Here is a 14,408-nt window from a genome sequence, read left to right on the forward strand (position 1 = left end):
GACCACTGCCCACAACTCAGGCCTCCATAAGCCTCCTCCACAAGCATGGTCCTGGAAGGACCCCGAGCTCAGTGCTGTGGATGACAAACCAATGAGCAATAACGCGTAGTCTCAGAGGTAGGTCCCTCCACCACACGGTTCTGCCTTCACGTTGTCGGCAGGTTATGGGTCTGGACGCTCCCTGGCATGAGGAAGTTCACAGCACCCAGGGAAGTTTCCCTGGGTGCTGCTCTAGGCCTTCCTGGAATTTTCTAGCCATACTGTCATCACAAGACATCCTTTCCCAGGCATATGTTCTATTTGGCAGGAATCCACACTTTTAGCCTCAGAGGAATCCATAAGGGCTTTCACCTGTCACTCATTATCTTTGACTCTTTTAAAACTACAGAGATCAGCTCTTGGTCCCCTCACTAAATCCTGTATTTATCCTAAATGCTGTCAAATACTCCCCACATTTATATTCATCTCCCCACAAATAATGTCTCTTTCCTCCTTGCCTTCACTACACAGGCCATGGTGCCTTACCCTCTCAGGAAATGGGTTTTCCACCAATCCCAGGAGCCATCATTCATTCACTTCACTGTGTTTATTGTCTCACCTTCTGTGTGTCAGGTACTATTTTAGGCACCTAGGATACATCAGTGGGCAAAACAAAGCCTGTTGCTCTTGAGCTGGCATTCTAAGGTTGGAGGAATTATCAGACAATGAGCAGTGTTGTAAGTACAGAAAATAGGAACATCATACAGTGTATCAAATGATAATTATTTTGGAAAAAAATTGTGCCAACTGAGGGGGATCAGAGGTGCTGGGGAACAGTGAAGGCAGGTACTGTCTTTAAAAGATGGGCTTCACTGAGGAGGGGACATCTGAAGAAAGCAAACATGTGAAGAAGGTGCAGAGTTACCCATGCAGATACCTGGGAGAGGAGCTTTCAGGCAGGAGGAGCAGCCCCTGTGGCTGGTGCAGACTGAGCAGAGGAGAAGAAGAAAGAGAGGATTGGACAGGGACCATATGTTGGCTTTTACACTGAGCAAGAAGGGAAGACACCAGTGCCTTTGAGAAGAGCTGTCCATATCTGACTTGCATTTCCAAAGGACCACCTTGCTGTCTATAGGAGTCGAGAGTGGAAGCCCAAACACCACTTAGAAGGTAAACACAGTAATCCAAGTAGAAGGTGATTGTAGTTGGCGACAAAGCAGCAACAATAGAAGTGGTAAAAAATGGTCAGATTCTCAACCTGTTTTGAAAATAGAACAGTGTCTCCAGACAGACTGGGTGTGGGTGTGGGAGAAAGAGGCATCCAGGATGGCTGGGGCTGGGCCTCAGCAGTGGGAGGATGGAGTCAGTATCAACTGGGAAAGACAGCAGGTGAAGCATGCTTGCATGAGGAAGACAGGAGCTCTGTGAGGACATCAGTGGAGATGTCAGGTAGACAGTTGGGCACACTGTCTGGGGTCAGGACGTGGAGTCATCAGCATGTAGATGCCATTCAAAGCTGTAACAGTGGTGAAGAGCACCAAGAGAGGGAGAAAGGCAAAGGAAAGACGAGGACTGAGCTTGGGCCTCCGGCATGAAGAGGGCAAAACCCCTGTCCTCACAGCCACTCTGTGGTTGAATTTCTGTTCTCTCTGGGAGATGCCTGTGAACAAACACCAGACGTTACTAGAGGCAGATCGTGAGTCCCCACTTTGTCTAATTCCACTGAGTTCTGCTGAGTTCCCTAGGCACCGGCCATTGCCCCTCTCCTCCCTGATGAGTTACCTTGTTCTCTGCCTAAGGCCCCTTCCTCTGTGTGCCCTGTGAGGGCAGAGTGCAACAGCGCATCCCTCTAGGACTACTTTATTTCTTGGGTCTGAAATTATATTTTCCAGAGGGAAACCTAAAGAGGTAACCCCTGTGATTATTCATGGAAGACCCTGGAGCGTCAAAAACTGCTCCCTAACATCCAGACTGGAATCAACTTGGGTGCCTGGGACAACAGCCTTGCCCAACACTCTTCTTTTCCAATCTGCATTTTAAAGACTGTTCCACCACAGAAAGTGCTAAGGGGCCTGGATCTTTGCACTGTGGATATGGAGAAACATTCCCAAACAGTGAATTAAGAAGCCTGGGTCCTCTTTTCAGCTCTGGCACTATTAATACCTGTGACTTAGAGCAACTAACCCCATTCTCTGGGGTTCCTCGAATGCATGTGGTGAGGTGGACAGGTTGAGATGGTCTCAACCTGAGGGATCTAGCATTGCACGATTCTGAACTGGGCTTTTTCTGATATACTTTGAGGCATTTTTATTTCCCTTCATCACCTTGCAGATTCGAGAGGGGCGCTCCTCATAAAGCTCCCAAGACCTGTGGGAACTGGCTCACTTGGCTTTGGCAGATCTCACGTGGAAACTCTCTGGAGAGAAGGCCCTAAAGGGACCTTCTGGGAAAGAAGCAGGACAGAGATTGTGTGAGGGGAAAGAAGGCTGGCTTCTGGGGGGGCTCAGAGGGAAGACAATCTGGAGGATTTGTTTAGGTGCCAAAGTGCTAGTCCACAGAAATGACCAGAACAGGAAAAGCAAGTTAATTAACAATGGTACTAGTTGTGATCTTAGCTGATTAGGAGTGAGGTGGAGACAGGAAAAGAGGAGGAGGAAGAGGGAAATGATGGCTTCTCTTGGAGGAGTATTTGCCAGGCTATGTTAAAGACATTATGCACATGGTCAGATTAACTCTTCAGAACACTTAGTCTCCTTAGGAGGAAACCGAGCTTCACACAGGATGAATAGTTTGCCCAAAATCACATGGCTAATGAGTGGCAAGACTGGGATCTCAAATCCATTTCCATTAGAGAATCGACTCATGCACTTTCGTTGGCTAAATCCCTGAGCCAGACTGCCTGGGCATCTCAAGGGGCCCCTGCCACTCACAGGTCCTCATGCAGTGCATTGCCAGTACCGTGACCTGGCACAGAGCTGCCCAGCCTAACTTCTCTGTGCCTATTGATGCTGCCAGTGCTGGACCAAGGGAGACAAGGCTGCCCTGACAATGCTCAGACAGATAGGTCTGCATACTCCTGACTGATGCCCCTGATTAATAGGGCTCAGGAGAAAAGGGCAAAGTGTAAATCAGCCCCCACTACCCTTGCTCACTTGACACTTGCAGCTTGAGAAGGAAATGGGAAGGGGGGGACACTAGGGAGAATGCGGTAACAAGACTGGGAGGGATGGGGCTCCACTGCAGGGAGTGTCCAGGGATGTCTCCCAGGAGCCTCTAGGTGCTGGCCCCAAATCTTCCTTGCCCTGGCTCCTGAAGCCAGTGGTACCTTCCCACCACAGACCCACGGGACAAATAACTGTCTCTTACTGGTTTCCCATAAAAACAATAAAGCAAGTTTGATTCCTGCTCTCGTTTCAGGGTCTGCAATGACAGGGAAGGGAGTCATCCTGAGTCATAGAGAAAGAGTGTGCTGCACATCCACCCCCTCCAGGATGAGTCAGAGAGCTCCACACACACGCTTCAACCCTCTCTCCATCCTTCAACCCACAGTGCCTCCATGGGGTGGCCCTCTTGGTCTGCCTTTCCCTGCCCCCAACCATAACAGAGAAGGGGCCAGAATGGGCACAAGAAGGACAGGGCTGATGCCTCTCAAGAGCCATGATGAGGGGTGGAGGCAGACAGTGGATTCGTCCAAGAATGTTAGAGTGGACACGACTTTGCAGACCTTCGGCCCAAGCCCATCTCCACATATTCCGCACATGTGCATGGAGTATTTACTGTGCAGCAGAGCCTGGGGATATACCAGTGTTTCAGATGAGGACACAGAGGGCCAGAGGCAGGAAACAACGTGCTCATTCTCACCACTTTTAATAGCAAGGCCAACCCACAACCTGGCCCCTGACTCCCAATCAGGTGTGTTGGTGTAGGGGGCTCAGCTGGTGGCATTACCAGACTTTGTCTATATGACAATGGTCAGTGAGTCCAGAGCTGGTTCTAAGGTAGATTAAATCAAGATTGATCTCAGACTAAACTGGGTGGGGCAGACTTGATCCTTGACATCTCTGTACACCTCTATTTCCCTTTGCTGGATCCCTTCTTCTATTGCTCATGGATCTCCCTTCCAGCTTCTTCCCACTTGCAGCACCACCCCCAGCACCAATACAAAACTAATGCGACCAAAGTATCCTGTTTCCAATATACTAATTCATACTAAGATAGTAGTGACTCAGTAAGCTACCTTCTGAAAAGTAACGTTACCCTTCTCTTTAGAGAAGATAGTAATGCTCAATTTAAAAATTGGAAATCTAGTGTGTCTAATATAAAACTTTGAGGAACATGACATCTGGGTGAAAAACATATTCCCCACCCTCCACCCTCCAGTTGCTCTACAAAGGCAGTTTTCTACTCTGCTTGGAAATAAAGTTAGCCCTCAAGAGATTTAGCAGTGCATCTATCAGCATTCTAGTTGGCAATGAGGAGCCATTTTGAAAGTCCCTGGGCCTCTGCAAGGAGAGGTTTGCTGTGCAGGCAGTACCATGTGCAGAGTACCATGAGGGCAGATGTGATAGAAAGTCAGGCCTGATAAATCAGCCTGGTATGCAAGTTTTCCCAAAGCTGTTGCCTTGAGGTGTCCTGCAGGCTTGACTCGAGAAGTCCGTGGGAACCTGCTTTTGTATGGAAATCCTGGTTTCGGTTCTTCATTCAGCCTGTGTTGGACAGTCTGAGTGTTCTGGCAGTTATAACCCATCAAGGCTCCTCTTGCCCTCTGCCTTCTGACCAAGACCCCTTCACTTTCTCTTTTCCTCTAATTTTCTTTCCTTTCCTTTCCATCCCTATTCTCATCTTTTCTGTCCACACACAGCCCTCTCCTTTCCCCTAAAATAGAAGAGTGGAAGGAGACTGTCACAACACACCCCTTGGTTTAGCCAGACCACCATCTGGGCCTTGCCAGTGTCTCTTACATTAGTTCCCACAGGCTAGCAAGCTACTGTTGGTGTTGTTGCCAGAAAGTTTCTAAAGCAAAGGGATCTAGAACATTCCATGAGCCAGCAGAGGATGTGAGAGATCTATACCTCAGGCAGGTTCAAAAATGCCCATGAGTGCCCCCCAAAGCATAGTCTATACCATTTTCTCTTCATATTTAGTGCACCTTTTCTCTCTGTCATACTCTTGTTCTCTGTCTCCCGTTTTCTCTGTCCTGCTGGGCTTGTGTTCTCCTCTCTCTCTCTCTTTCTCTCACATATAGAATTCTTTGATGTTGTTAGCACTGCTGACAAACTGATTTCATTCATTTATTCTTTATGGGTTTCTTTTGTTACTTGAGTGAAGGATATTGACTGTCCTTCCCAAGGGAAGATAAACTATCTTGACAATTTAATTAGTCTTGTTTAGCATGAATTATTGGCAGGTAATAACACCTGGGGAGCCATCAGTCTGCAGGTGAATAACACAATGACTCCTGAGGCTTTAGCTGCTTCCAGCCACATGAGCTAGCCACTGTGCAGCTAATGATACAGGGGTCTCAGCTGTCCACTCTCGGCAACCTAGCACACAGAGACAGGAAGAGAAAGAATGAGCCAGGAACCAACAACCCCCATGCTCTGTACCTCTCCAAAGAATCCCTTAAAGGAAGTCCTGAAGGGGCATTTCAACTGTGTGTCTGTAACCACAAAGATTCAAGAAGGGCCCTTCTCCTTCTGGCTAGAATTTTACAATGGGAAACAGATACAAGCCAGGAGGTTTCCAACATGGTGGAGGTGGACAAGGGGGAAAGGGGGACTGCTCTTTCTACTCTCCACTGCCTCATATTTGAGCTTCCTTTCATTTTTTTCCTGTCCTTTTCTGTCCAGTGTTTCTGCCTCCCTTGTCATTACCCCTTCTTCCTTTTCCTAGCACCCCTCCTCCACAGATCTATCTCTAAAGACCAAAGACCTCTTCCACAAACCAAAATGGAAATTCTGCTTAAGAACTGCTTGCAACAACCCATATTTCCTTCATTTTCCCTTAAATCTTAAAGCCATTGACAGCTACCCTCAGCTTCTATATATCCCAGTTGACTTGTGCTTATTTAAACTTTACATCTCCCTAACAAAGAAGCTCTTCATTCAACTTCAGAGGGTTACAGTTTAAAACATATTTTACTTTGTCTCCTTAAAATTCCCTTCCTTGCTGCCATCTCTGGTGGCTCTAAGTTTTGGCATCTCCCACCTCCACATCTGCAGGGCCACACTTTAGTTCCTGGTTGAAAGAGGAGATAAAAAGGATAATGAAGACTCTTCTGCCTTAACCTACATTTGCTGGCTCCTGTGAAGGTGGTGTCAAATATCTCTAGAGGCCCCTGTCTCCTGCTATTTCCAGTCATCCCTGCCTGTACCAACCTGATGATTGTCCTCCCAACTTAGATTAACTAGAGTATCACCAACAAAACCTCAATCCCTCTGCCTTCCACCATCCCATGACTCTCTTACAACTGAACCAGCTATCCTGTCTTGCAGATCAAATTAAGATGAGATTAGAGACAGTGAATAGAGAGAAGCAGAGAGCAGAGCTTGGGAGGTAGGGAGGGTGCCAGCTGGACCCAGACTTTCAGGTGGTCTGAAATGGAACTTATATTAGATCCACTCCCTAAGCTCTGGACAAGAGATACTTAAAAAAAAAAAAAAAAAGCAACAGTTCTGACTCACATGCTCCTGTGACATTGCTTTTGACTCATGTTTCAGAGGAATGTAAAATTTTAGCAACTGATATTATAACCATTGTCTCAATGGCGGCCACTGGGATGGTGCATTCCTCTTCTGTGGGTCCTGTTCATGACTTAGCCAAGAGCCAACCTTCCCTGGAGGGAATCAGAAAGTAATCTGCACCTTTCAAAGTCAGCATGTCCAGAAAAGTGCAGCAGGGGCTTATCTCTTTAAAATGCTCTGTAATGACTCCATCCACGTTGCTGCAAATGGCAAGATTTCATTCTGTAATGGCCTGATCTCGAGAAAATATCCTGGAATACAGCTTTATTGGGTACTCCAGCCTAGATATCTACTTCCCAGCTTCTAATCCCTAGTAGTCCTTACCTCCTTGCTGTGTTGAGAAAAGAAACACTCCCCTTTTATATGGCTAAGAGGTATTTTCAACAACCGTTTAGTTCTTCAGAGAGACTGACTATGTAATGTTAACAATTGGGAGACACGTTCCACTGATTCTCCCCTTCATCCTTTTGGAAAAATCTCCATCTAGGAGAATCCTCTCCTTATCAGCCTCTGGTATTCCCTCAGTTTCACTCTTCAGTATCCTACGCATGCATGGTCTAAAGATGGTACCCCAGGGAAAAGGAGCAGGGAAGACATTCCAGAACCAAGACTTCATCCACTGAGGTGATAACTTCTAATTTGATCCTGAGCTTGATTCAGAAAGACAGTTTTCCAGAAAATAGCTCCTATTTGCTGTCCAGTGCCACTCATATCATCATTTCCAGGTATACAAAACCTAGGTAATCTGCATAAATACACTAAACAAGGTACATGAGTTTCCTTTCTATTTGCCCTTAGCCTGTTAGCTGGAACCACTAGCCAGGATTCTTTATGAAAATATTCCACCCCTGCCTCACCAATTGAATAATAACCTTATTTCATTTCTACCAATTGTATGAACAAATTAAGTTAATTGACCAATATCTTTAAAACCCTTGAAAATTACCAGACCATTAGAAAACAAAGATTAAATAATTGGCTGCTGAGTGCCTACCATTACTGGACAAAATGCCACTGGAAAACTCAGCCACAATGTTCAGAATAGATAAGCAGCTCTGTTGGCTCACTGTAGAAGGGTCTCCAGGCTCATGGGGCATAAGTCTTCAGAGTCTTTCCACCTTTTCCTCCCCAGGAAGACCACAGATGGAGAAACTCTAAACTAACTCAGGGGAACTGGGAGCAGATCTGGGAAAGGGTCAAAGACGAGTGGCATAAGTACTCCAGGCCATCAAACAATTCCGAATTTAGTTCATAAAGTAGAACTATTGCTAGGTGACCTTTCAGGGCAGTATACCAGGGAATCACAGAGTGGCAAACAGCACAAACATGGCTCTGGGCTAGAGGTGCAGGTGCCCAAACCCAGTGGGTCCAATCTCCCCTTCTAGCTCACCAAGAGATTCCACTTACAGCTAAGCAAGGGTACCAAAGACTGGAATGACTACACAAGATCATCTAGGAAATGTCCTTAGGGGGTTGGCACTATGTCAGTGTACTGTGGGCTCTGTGAGGGCGAGGGCTGTATCTCAAGCTTCTTCCTATTTCCACTTAGAAATCACCCAATGATTGCTTTCTTATTATGAGTGGTTAGTTTTTTTTGAGACCCTGGATCTTAAAAACATAGTTCTTCAAATAAGAATAGGCTTATATGAGACATTGACAAACACCACTCCCGTAGGTCAAAAGTGCCCTCTGAATAGCATAGCTTAACACCCAAGAAAAAAATTAATCTCCAAATTAAAATGAGTCTTCAGATTCTCCCAAAGTGAGACCCTTAGGAGAGCTATCATTACCTGGGCTGGGGACCCAACATAGGAGTCCCAGAGAGCCCCATCCTTCCTCTCCCTTCTTCTCTCATTGCTCCTCCTGACTTCTTCTTACCCCCTATTATAGAGGTGTATCATAAGTATTATTAAGTTAATACATATTTTTAAAATAATAAGATACAATCAAAGTGATTAGAACATACTCAAAGCTAAATCTTGAAGTAAAATATGACTTAAATACATGAGATCTTCATTCAATGAGAGTTGTGAAAAGCTAAAAAGCAACAAGGAAATACACAGTTAATACATTTTAAAATCCCACCTGTGGGATTCTGAATGTTTAAAAAGTAAGAAAAATGGTTAAAAATTTTCATGGCTGGGGGTTAACTCATTAGGGCCACATGACCCAGATATGTTCTCTAAATTGTCTCCATTCTGGTCCTGTTCAGGATAGGATTGACCCAGAAGATGCTTAAGGTTTTCTCAGGGATCTTAGGAATAATGGTAGCTTTGGTGGTTTTCAGGGTGGATCCAAGAGGAGAACAATGGCCCATGTCTCCTATGGGAACTCTATCTAATGCCCTGGCATTACATGTAGTGTAGATTTACCTCTGTCTGACTCACACTCCCTTCCCCATTATAGCTCTAGAAACACAGAACTTCTTATCCATTAACACAGGAACACAAGCAGTCAAGCAGCTTGAAATTACTTCTGTGTGTGTGTGTGTGTGTGTGTGTGTGTGTGTGTCTGTCTGTCAGTGTCTGTGTGTGTCTGTTTCTATGTTCTATCTCATCCTGCTAGCTAAATTCTAGTGACCCCACAGCCTCCAGGCCTGTCAACTGACCTGGCAGCTGGTATTCCTCATGAAGCAGAAAGCAAGATCTAGAATGCACTCTGTAAATGACTAGAGAGGTGTCCCTTCCCTTCTTTTCCCTTGCCTCACCCTTTCTCTCCACCATTCCTAAAAAAGGACATCTTAACAATTTGCTATAAGAAAAAAAAGGAATTTGCTGAGAAATCTGTTACCAAAGAAGTATTTTCAGTCTGCAAGTAAATGTCTAGTTGTGCACATTTCCATCCTTCAAAAATTCCATTACATGTTTCCTTGTTTGTACCTTAAAAACAGAAACACAAGAGCAACCATCTGAAAGTGGAGGGTAAAAGCAAAGTCATGACCTTCTAGAAAGAGTTAACAGCTCAGATGGTCAGGATCCATCAGGGGCTTAGCTCTGGGGCCCAAAGAGTAGGGGCATCTTCCTGGATACAAGCTCAAGGAACTGGGGGTTGCAATGGGATACTCACCAATGGCCAATTTCCTCAGCTCCTCCCCTAAAATGAACTCAGCAGTCAGACCCATAAGAACAGCTTTTTTGAGGGTTAATAATAGTATCCTAAATTGTGTGCAAGTCTTCAAAATGTAAAAACATTCATTATGGCCAAGGCTCTACACCTATAGACTGGGAGCTAAGCAAGACCAACTCCCGCCTGAACCTAAGCTTGAGGACAACCCCCACTACAGGGGGGTTGAGGACCACCTCTTTAGATCCTCCTCAGTGATAACTAAAATTCAGTTTTCCCCTAAACTTGAAGGACCATTACCCTTGAACTCCTCTGCTCAAGTATGTTTGGGCAGGGATGTGCACTAAGCATAACCAAGGCCTTTCTCCTTCAGCTGGCAACACCCAGGGTAAGCTAAGTTCATAAAGTTTATCTTAGGAGACATAGCTCATTTCAAAAAACAAAACAAAACCTTCCTGCACAAAATTCGGAAGAACTCATTTGCCACAGGTGTGAATTATTTAATGTGTGCCCAGAAATGGTCCTGAATAGAAAATGCCTTTGGGTCCTCACTAGATGTGAGACACACCTATGCAGAGTTCACTCACAGTGATGTCCCAGAACCTGCCCAGCCTATGCTTTGTATTTCTTTCACTTGTTTCCTTTTGCCCTCCCCTGCCACGGTGTTGCTCCTGTGTTAGCCGAGACCTAGAATACCAGGCATCTTCGTTGGAGACTCATTACAGCTTATCTCTATCTGCCTTTCTTTAAAGCCAGCTGAACATACCCAATGCTCTCCCTTTATGGTAAGACCGACCCTCCTGACCACGCTGTTAGCTTCTGTGACCCTCCTCTAACACCCCCACCATCACTCCCCACCCCGGTCCCCAGAGTCTCTCGGAGCCCAGCCTCGCTCCTGTTGCCATTGCATGTAGCCACCATGTCGTGTCTGTCCTGCCCTCTCCTGCCTGGTCGTGTGTGAGCCGTGAAGTGCTGTTTGTGTAATGGTGTTCTTTTCCCTCCCTGAGCTTTTCTCTGGGTGATAATTCACTGTGATCTTGACCATCTAATGAGCCACCGGGAGAGAATTGGACCCAAGGGCCATTTCCTGTTAAACATTCTGAGGACTCCACCGGCTGAGTCTCTAGCCTTAATCTGATGTGGGAAATTTGTGCAGGGCACCCATAAGCACCATGGTAAGGGCCTCCAGAGAAAAGAGGAAAGAGAAGGATAACAGAAAGTCAGATGATGACTTCCCACTAATCATCCAGTGTCTGTAACATCTGGCCTCCTGTGTGCTCAGTATTTAAGGCCACAGTAAAATGTGTAAGGTGGAATTTAATTACTGACAGTGTGGCTGAATATCCAACCACTCCAACAAATATACCCATGAATTTTTCTAAATTGCTGAAGTTCATTAAAATTAGGCTATCCCCACTTTTCTACAGCAGGCTGCAAGCAGAAAAACGAACTCAGTAGTTTGATTGGAACACTCCTGATGTAGGAGTCTATGATTCACTTTGCCTAAAGTGACAGATGCCACTGGGTGTGACCTTGAAGCCTCCTTGGAGCAACCTTCTCCAAAAAGCTGCCATCACATGTTTTAAAACTGAGCCAAGTGTGAGTTTTTAAAAGGACGAGTGAGTAGGTCAATTCCCTGAAAGTCAGCAGAATGGGGGCAAGATTGGGCCAGCCGGTGGTGTCTCCTAACACAGCCCATCCCAGGCTGGCTGGAAGGCTGCCAGGGAAAGGCTAAGACTGGATGTTGTACCCTACTTCACAGAGGCAGCCACTGGGATCTGCTTCTTCCCAGCAGTGTCATTTGGCTTCTTAGAGGACGTTTTTGTGTCTACATGGAAAGGTGCTTCTCCTCCTTCTAGAGTGTTAGGAAACTATAGCTACTTGTGGGGACCAGGGAGGGTGGTGAACCCAACATGGAATTCAAACTGCAAGCTTGACTTTTATTTTTTAACTTATTGGATCCAGATGCCCCTGTAGCACCAGCTTCTCAAACTCTTGACACTCAGAGCTGAAGTTCCCCGTGCAAGCTTGTTCTTTCTTCTTTTTTCTCCTTTCCCGAACATAGTGGAACTGACAGCTGAGTTATAAAACCCCAAGCCTCCTCTGCCTTCTCCTCTGGGGGAACACAACCTCCTTTTAAGGAGAGAAAATAGAATTTCAAGTAGATACATGGGTGATAGAAATGCGGAGATTAAGGGCATCAAAGACTTCAAAATACACAGGCAGGGTAGGGCCCAGGGGCAGGATGAGGAGTCCCATCCTGAGTCCTGCGATAGCCCATGAGCAGGCCCCCAGATGCCCACAGGTCACCCTGCCTAAGGGGAACAGGCCCACTGACAGGATCTGAGGCGGCTGTGGTTTGAAAATAGAAGAAATAGTGTGACTCCTCCCCTGTCTGGAGAGGCAGACAACTAGGAGAGACCCTTCAGACATGGTTTCTGTGCAGCCTTCCCAGGGCAGAGTGAGGGTGTGCCGACACGTAAGCTGCTGCCTCTGAGGTTTTTGCCACCCTCGTGGGTCTCCCATGCTGAACAGGAGTAGTAGGATGGGTGGCCTCGGGAACCACTAGCCATGTCAGTGACAGCAGACCATGGGATTAGAACAAAGGACATTTGTGCTAATAGGATTTTCAGGGGTGCAGACAAGGTGTGGATGTTGTCAGGATCTGGCCTGGAAAGGACTAAAAAGAAAGCAGAAAGGTGAATCAAGAATGGGTAGGGCAGACACAGATCCAATGACTGGAGACTCCTCCTCCCTTGAGGGAGGCACAAGACAGGAACAGTAACAGGAAGCCCAAAGGTCCATTCTCTCCTGGTGCTGACGGGGTTGGGTGAGCTGCACTAGCTCTGGGGAACAGGCAAGTAGCTCCCAAGGGGCTGCCACCACTGGCTCTCTGGCCGGTGTGGGCAAGAGGGCCAGGGATCAGTCCATGTTGTTCTTGGGTCTGGAGGCAGAGTGTGACAGGGCAGCCTGTATTGCCCCTGAGCCCTGGGCAGGCACGTGCCCCAGCCCCAGGCCCCTCCAGGTCCAACAGGCTCGCCCTGCTAGCCAGCAGACCCCCAGCAGCACCATATTCCTGCTTCCACTTGCCTTGGCCTGGATTCTGTCCTTCTTCACCTTCCCCTTGCCCTCAAGCTTCAGAACTCCCCTGAGGAGATGATCTGCCCTAAGCAGAACCCCTTGGTCCTCTCATATGGGGGCGTGGACTTTAGAGCTCACTTTGAGGGACTACCCCCCCACCTCACCCTGCCTGTGCTCCCCACCCCTTCTAGGGTCTCCTACAGCCTGGAGAGGGTTAGGGCCTCTTAGAAGCCCCAGGGCAGAGGGGAGTAGAACAGCTTCAGAGCCCAAGGGGAGGCAAGGGCTGGGAAACAGTCACCATCAGAGCACTGAGCACTGAGCAGCAACCCTATTCCTACCTTCCCTGTAGCCATGTGGGAAGAGGTAGCACAACAGGAGCTCTGGAACCCCGAGCTGCCAGGGCACAAGATCCTGCAGTGGGCAACGCACTCCAATCCTGTTTGCTGTCAGCCCACCCGGCCCACCAAGACCCCCAGTACAATCATTCGGGGTCTGGGATGGAGGCCATGACCTGACCCGCCCAACCACCTTGCACAGAGCCACATCCCGCTCCGGATGCACGTCCCCCAGCCAAGCCAGACAAGAAAGAGGCTGGGCTGCTTCCTCAGCATTCAGCAGAGGCAGGATGCACCCAAGACAGCTAGCTCTCAGCCTAGGAGATTTCAAAGCATATGGAAGTTCCTTATGGAATCTTCTGTTACTTCACCTAGGGGGTTAAGAATTAGGACTAAAGGGCAAAAGAGGAGAACAGATAGGGTTATGGGCTCAGGGGCCTGGGCACAACTTGGCTCTGCAGAGACCTCAGGCCTGCGTTGTCTACCTGGAAAAGGTGAGCAGCTGGTCTCCCATCTGTGACCCAGTGGAGAGAATCTAGTGCAGCTAACCCTTCCTTGCCTGCCTCCACCCCAACCAAGGGCTGTGTTGCTCAGAGCAGGGCCTACCTCGTTCTTGCCCCTCCCCTCCTTGTTGCTGTGTTAACTACCACCTCCTATTGCCGATGGATTCCAGAACGCAGAGGAGAACTCCCGCATCTCCATCACCTTCTTCCGCCTCTTCCGGGTCATGCGCCTGGTCAAGCTGCTAAGCCGTGGGGAGGGCATCCGGACCCTGCTGTGGACCTTCATCAAGTCCTTCCAGGTAGCCACCTCCACCCTAAGCGGGCTGCAAGGAGAAGAGCCTCTTCAGCTCCCCAAAGGTGGGGCTGCACAAGGGTCTCTGCCCATCTCCTCCTGGGCTCCCTGCGTGGGAGGCGAGGTGATGCTACACAGGAAAGAACACCCCTAGGGGTCCAGTGTGGGGCTCACACTGCTGCTCGCCAGCTCTGCCCTTGATTTCCTCCTGTCTATAATAAGGTCATTGGGCTGGATTTGTGGTTTTCAAAAGCAAGCTCTGGAGCCCCAGACTTCCCCAAAGTCAGAGCAGAGAAGGCTGGGAGCTAAGGGGGAGGCTGAGTGGTTCTGCTTTCTTCTCTCATCTATGTATTTTTCCACAAGAATTTACTGCACAAAGAGGTTTTATGGTGGAAAAAATTTGAAAAACATG

General features: G+C 47.6%; 1 protein-coding gene across 42 annotated transcripts in view; it reads left to right on the forward strand.

Moving 5' to 3' along the window:
- Nucleotides 1-14,408, forward strand: part of CACNA1C (calcium voltage-gated channel subunit alpha1 C) — a 767,747-nt gene that overhangs the window by 703,429 nt on the left and 49,910 nt on the right. For 34 of the 42 annotated variants that reach the window (XM_086714435.1, XM_086714443.1, XM_086714438.1 and 31 more), the window contains 2 exons: nucleotides 10,538-10,570; nucleotides 13,875-14,003. In XM_086714435.1, the coding sequence (XP_086570561.1) occupies nucleotides 10,538-10,570; nucleotides 13,875-14,003 (162 nt within the window). The remainder of the gene's footprint in view (nucleotides 1-10,537; nucleotides 10,571-13,874; nucleotides 14,004-14,408) is intronic. The other 8 variants (XM_086714446.1, XM_086714447.1, XM_086714445.1 and 5 more) reach the window with 1 other exon arrangement.

This window comes from Puma concolor, chromosome B4 (genome assembly GCF_028749965.1).
Source record: "Puma concolor isolate L17-30 chromosome B4, mPumCon1.1.hap2, whole genome shotgun sequence".
Classification (NCBI taxonomy): domain Eukaryota; kingdom Metazoa; phylum Chordata; class Mammalia; order Carnivora; family Felidae; genus Puma; species Puma concolor.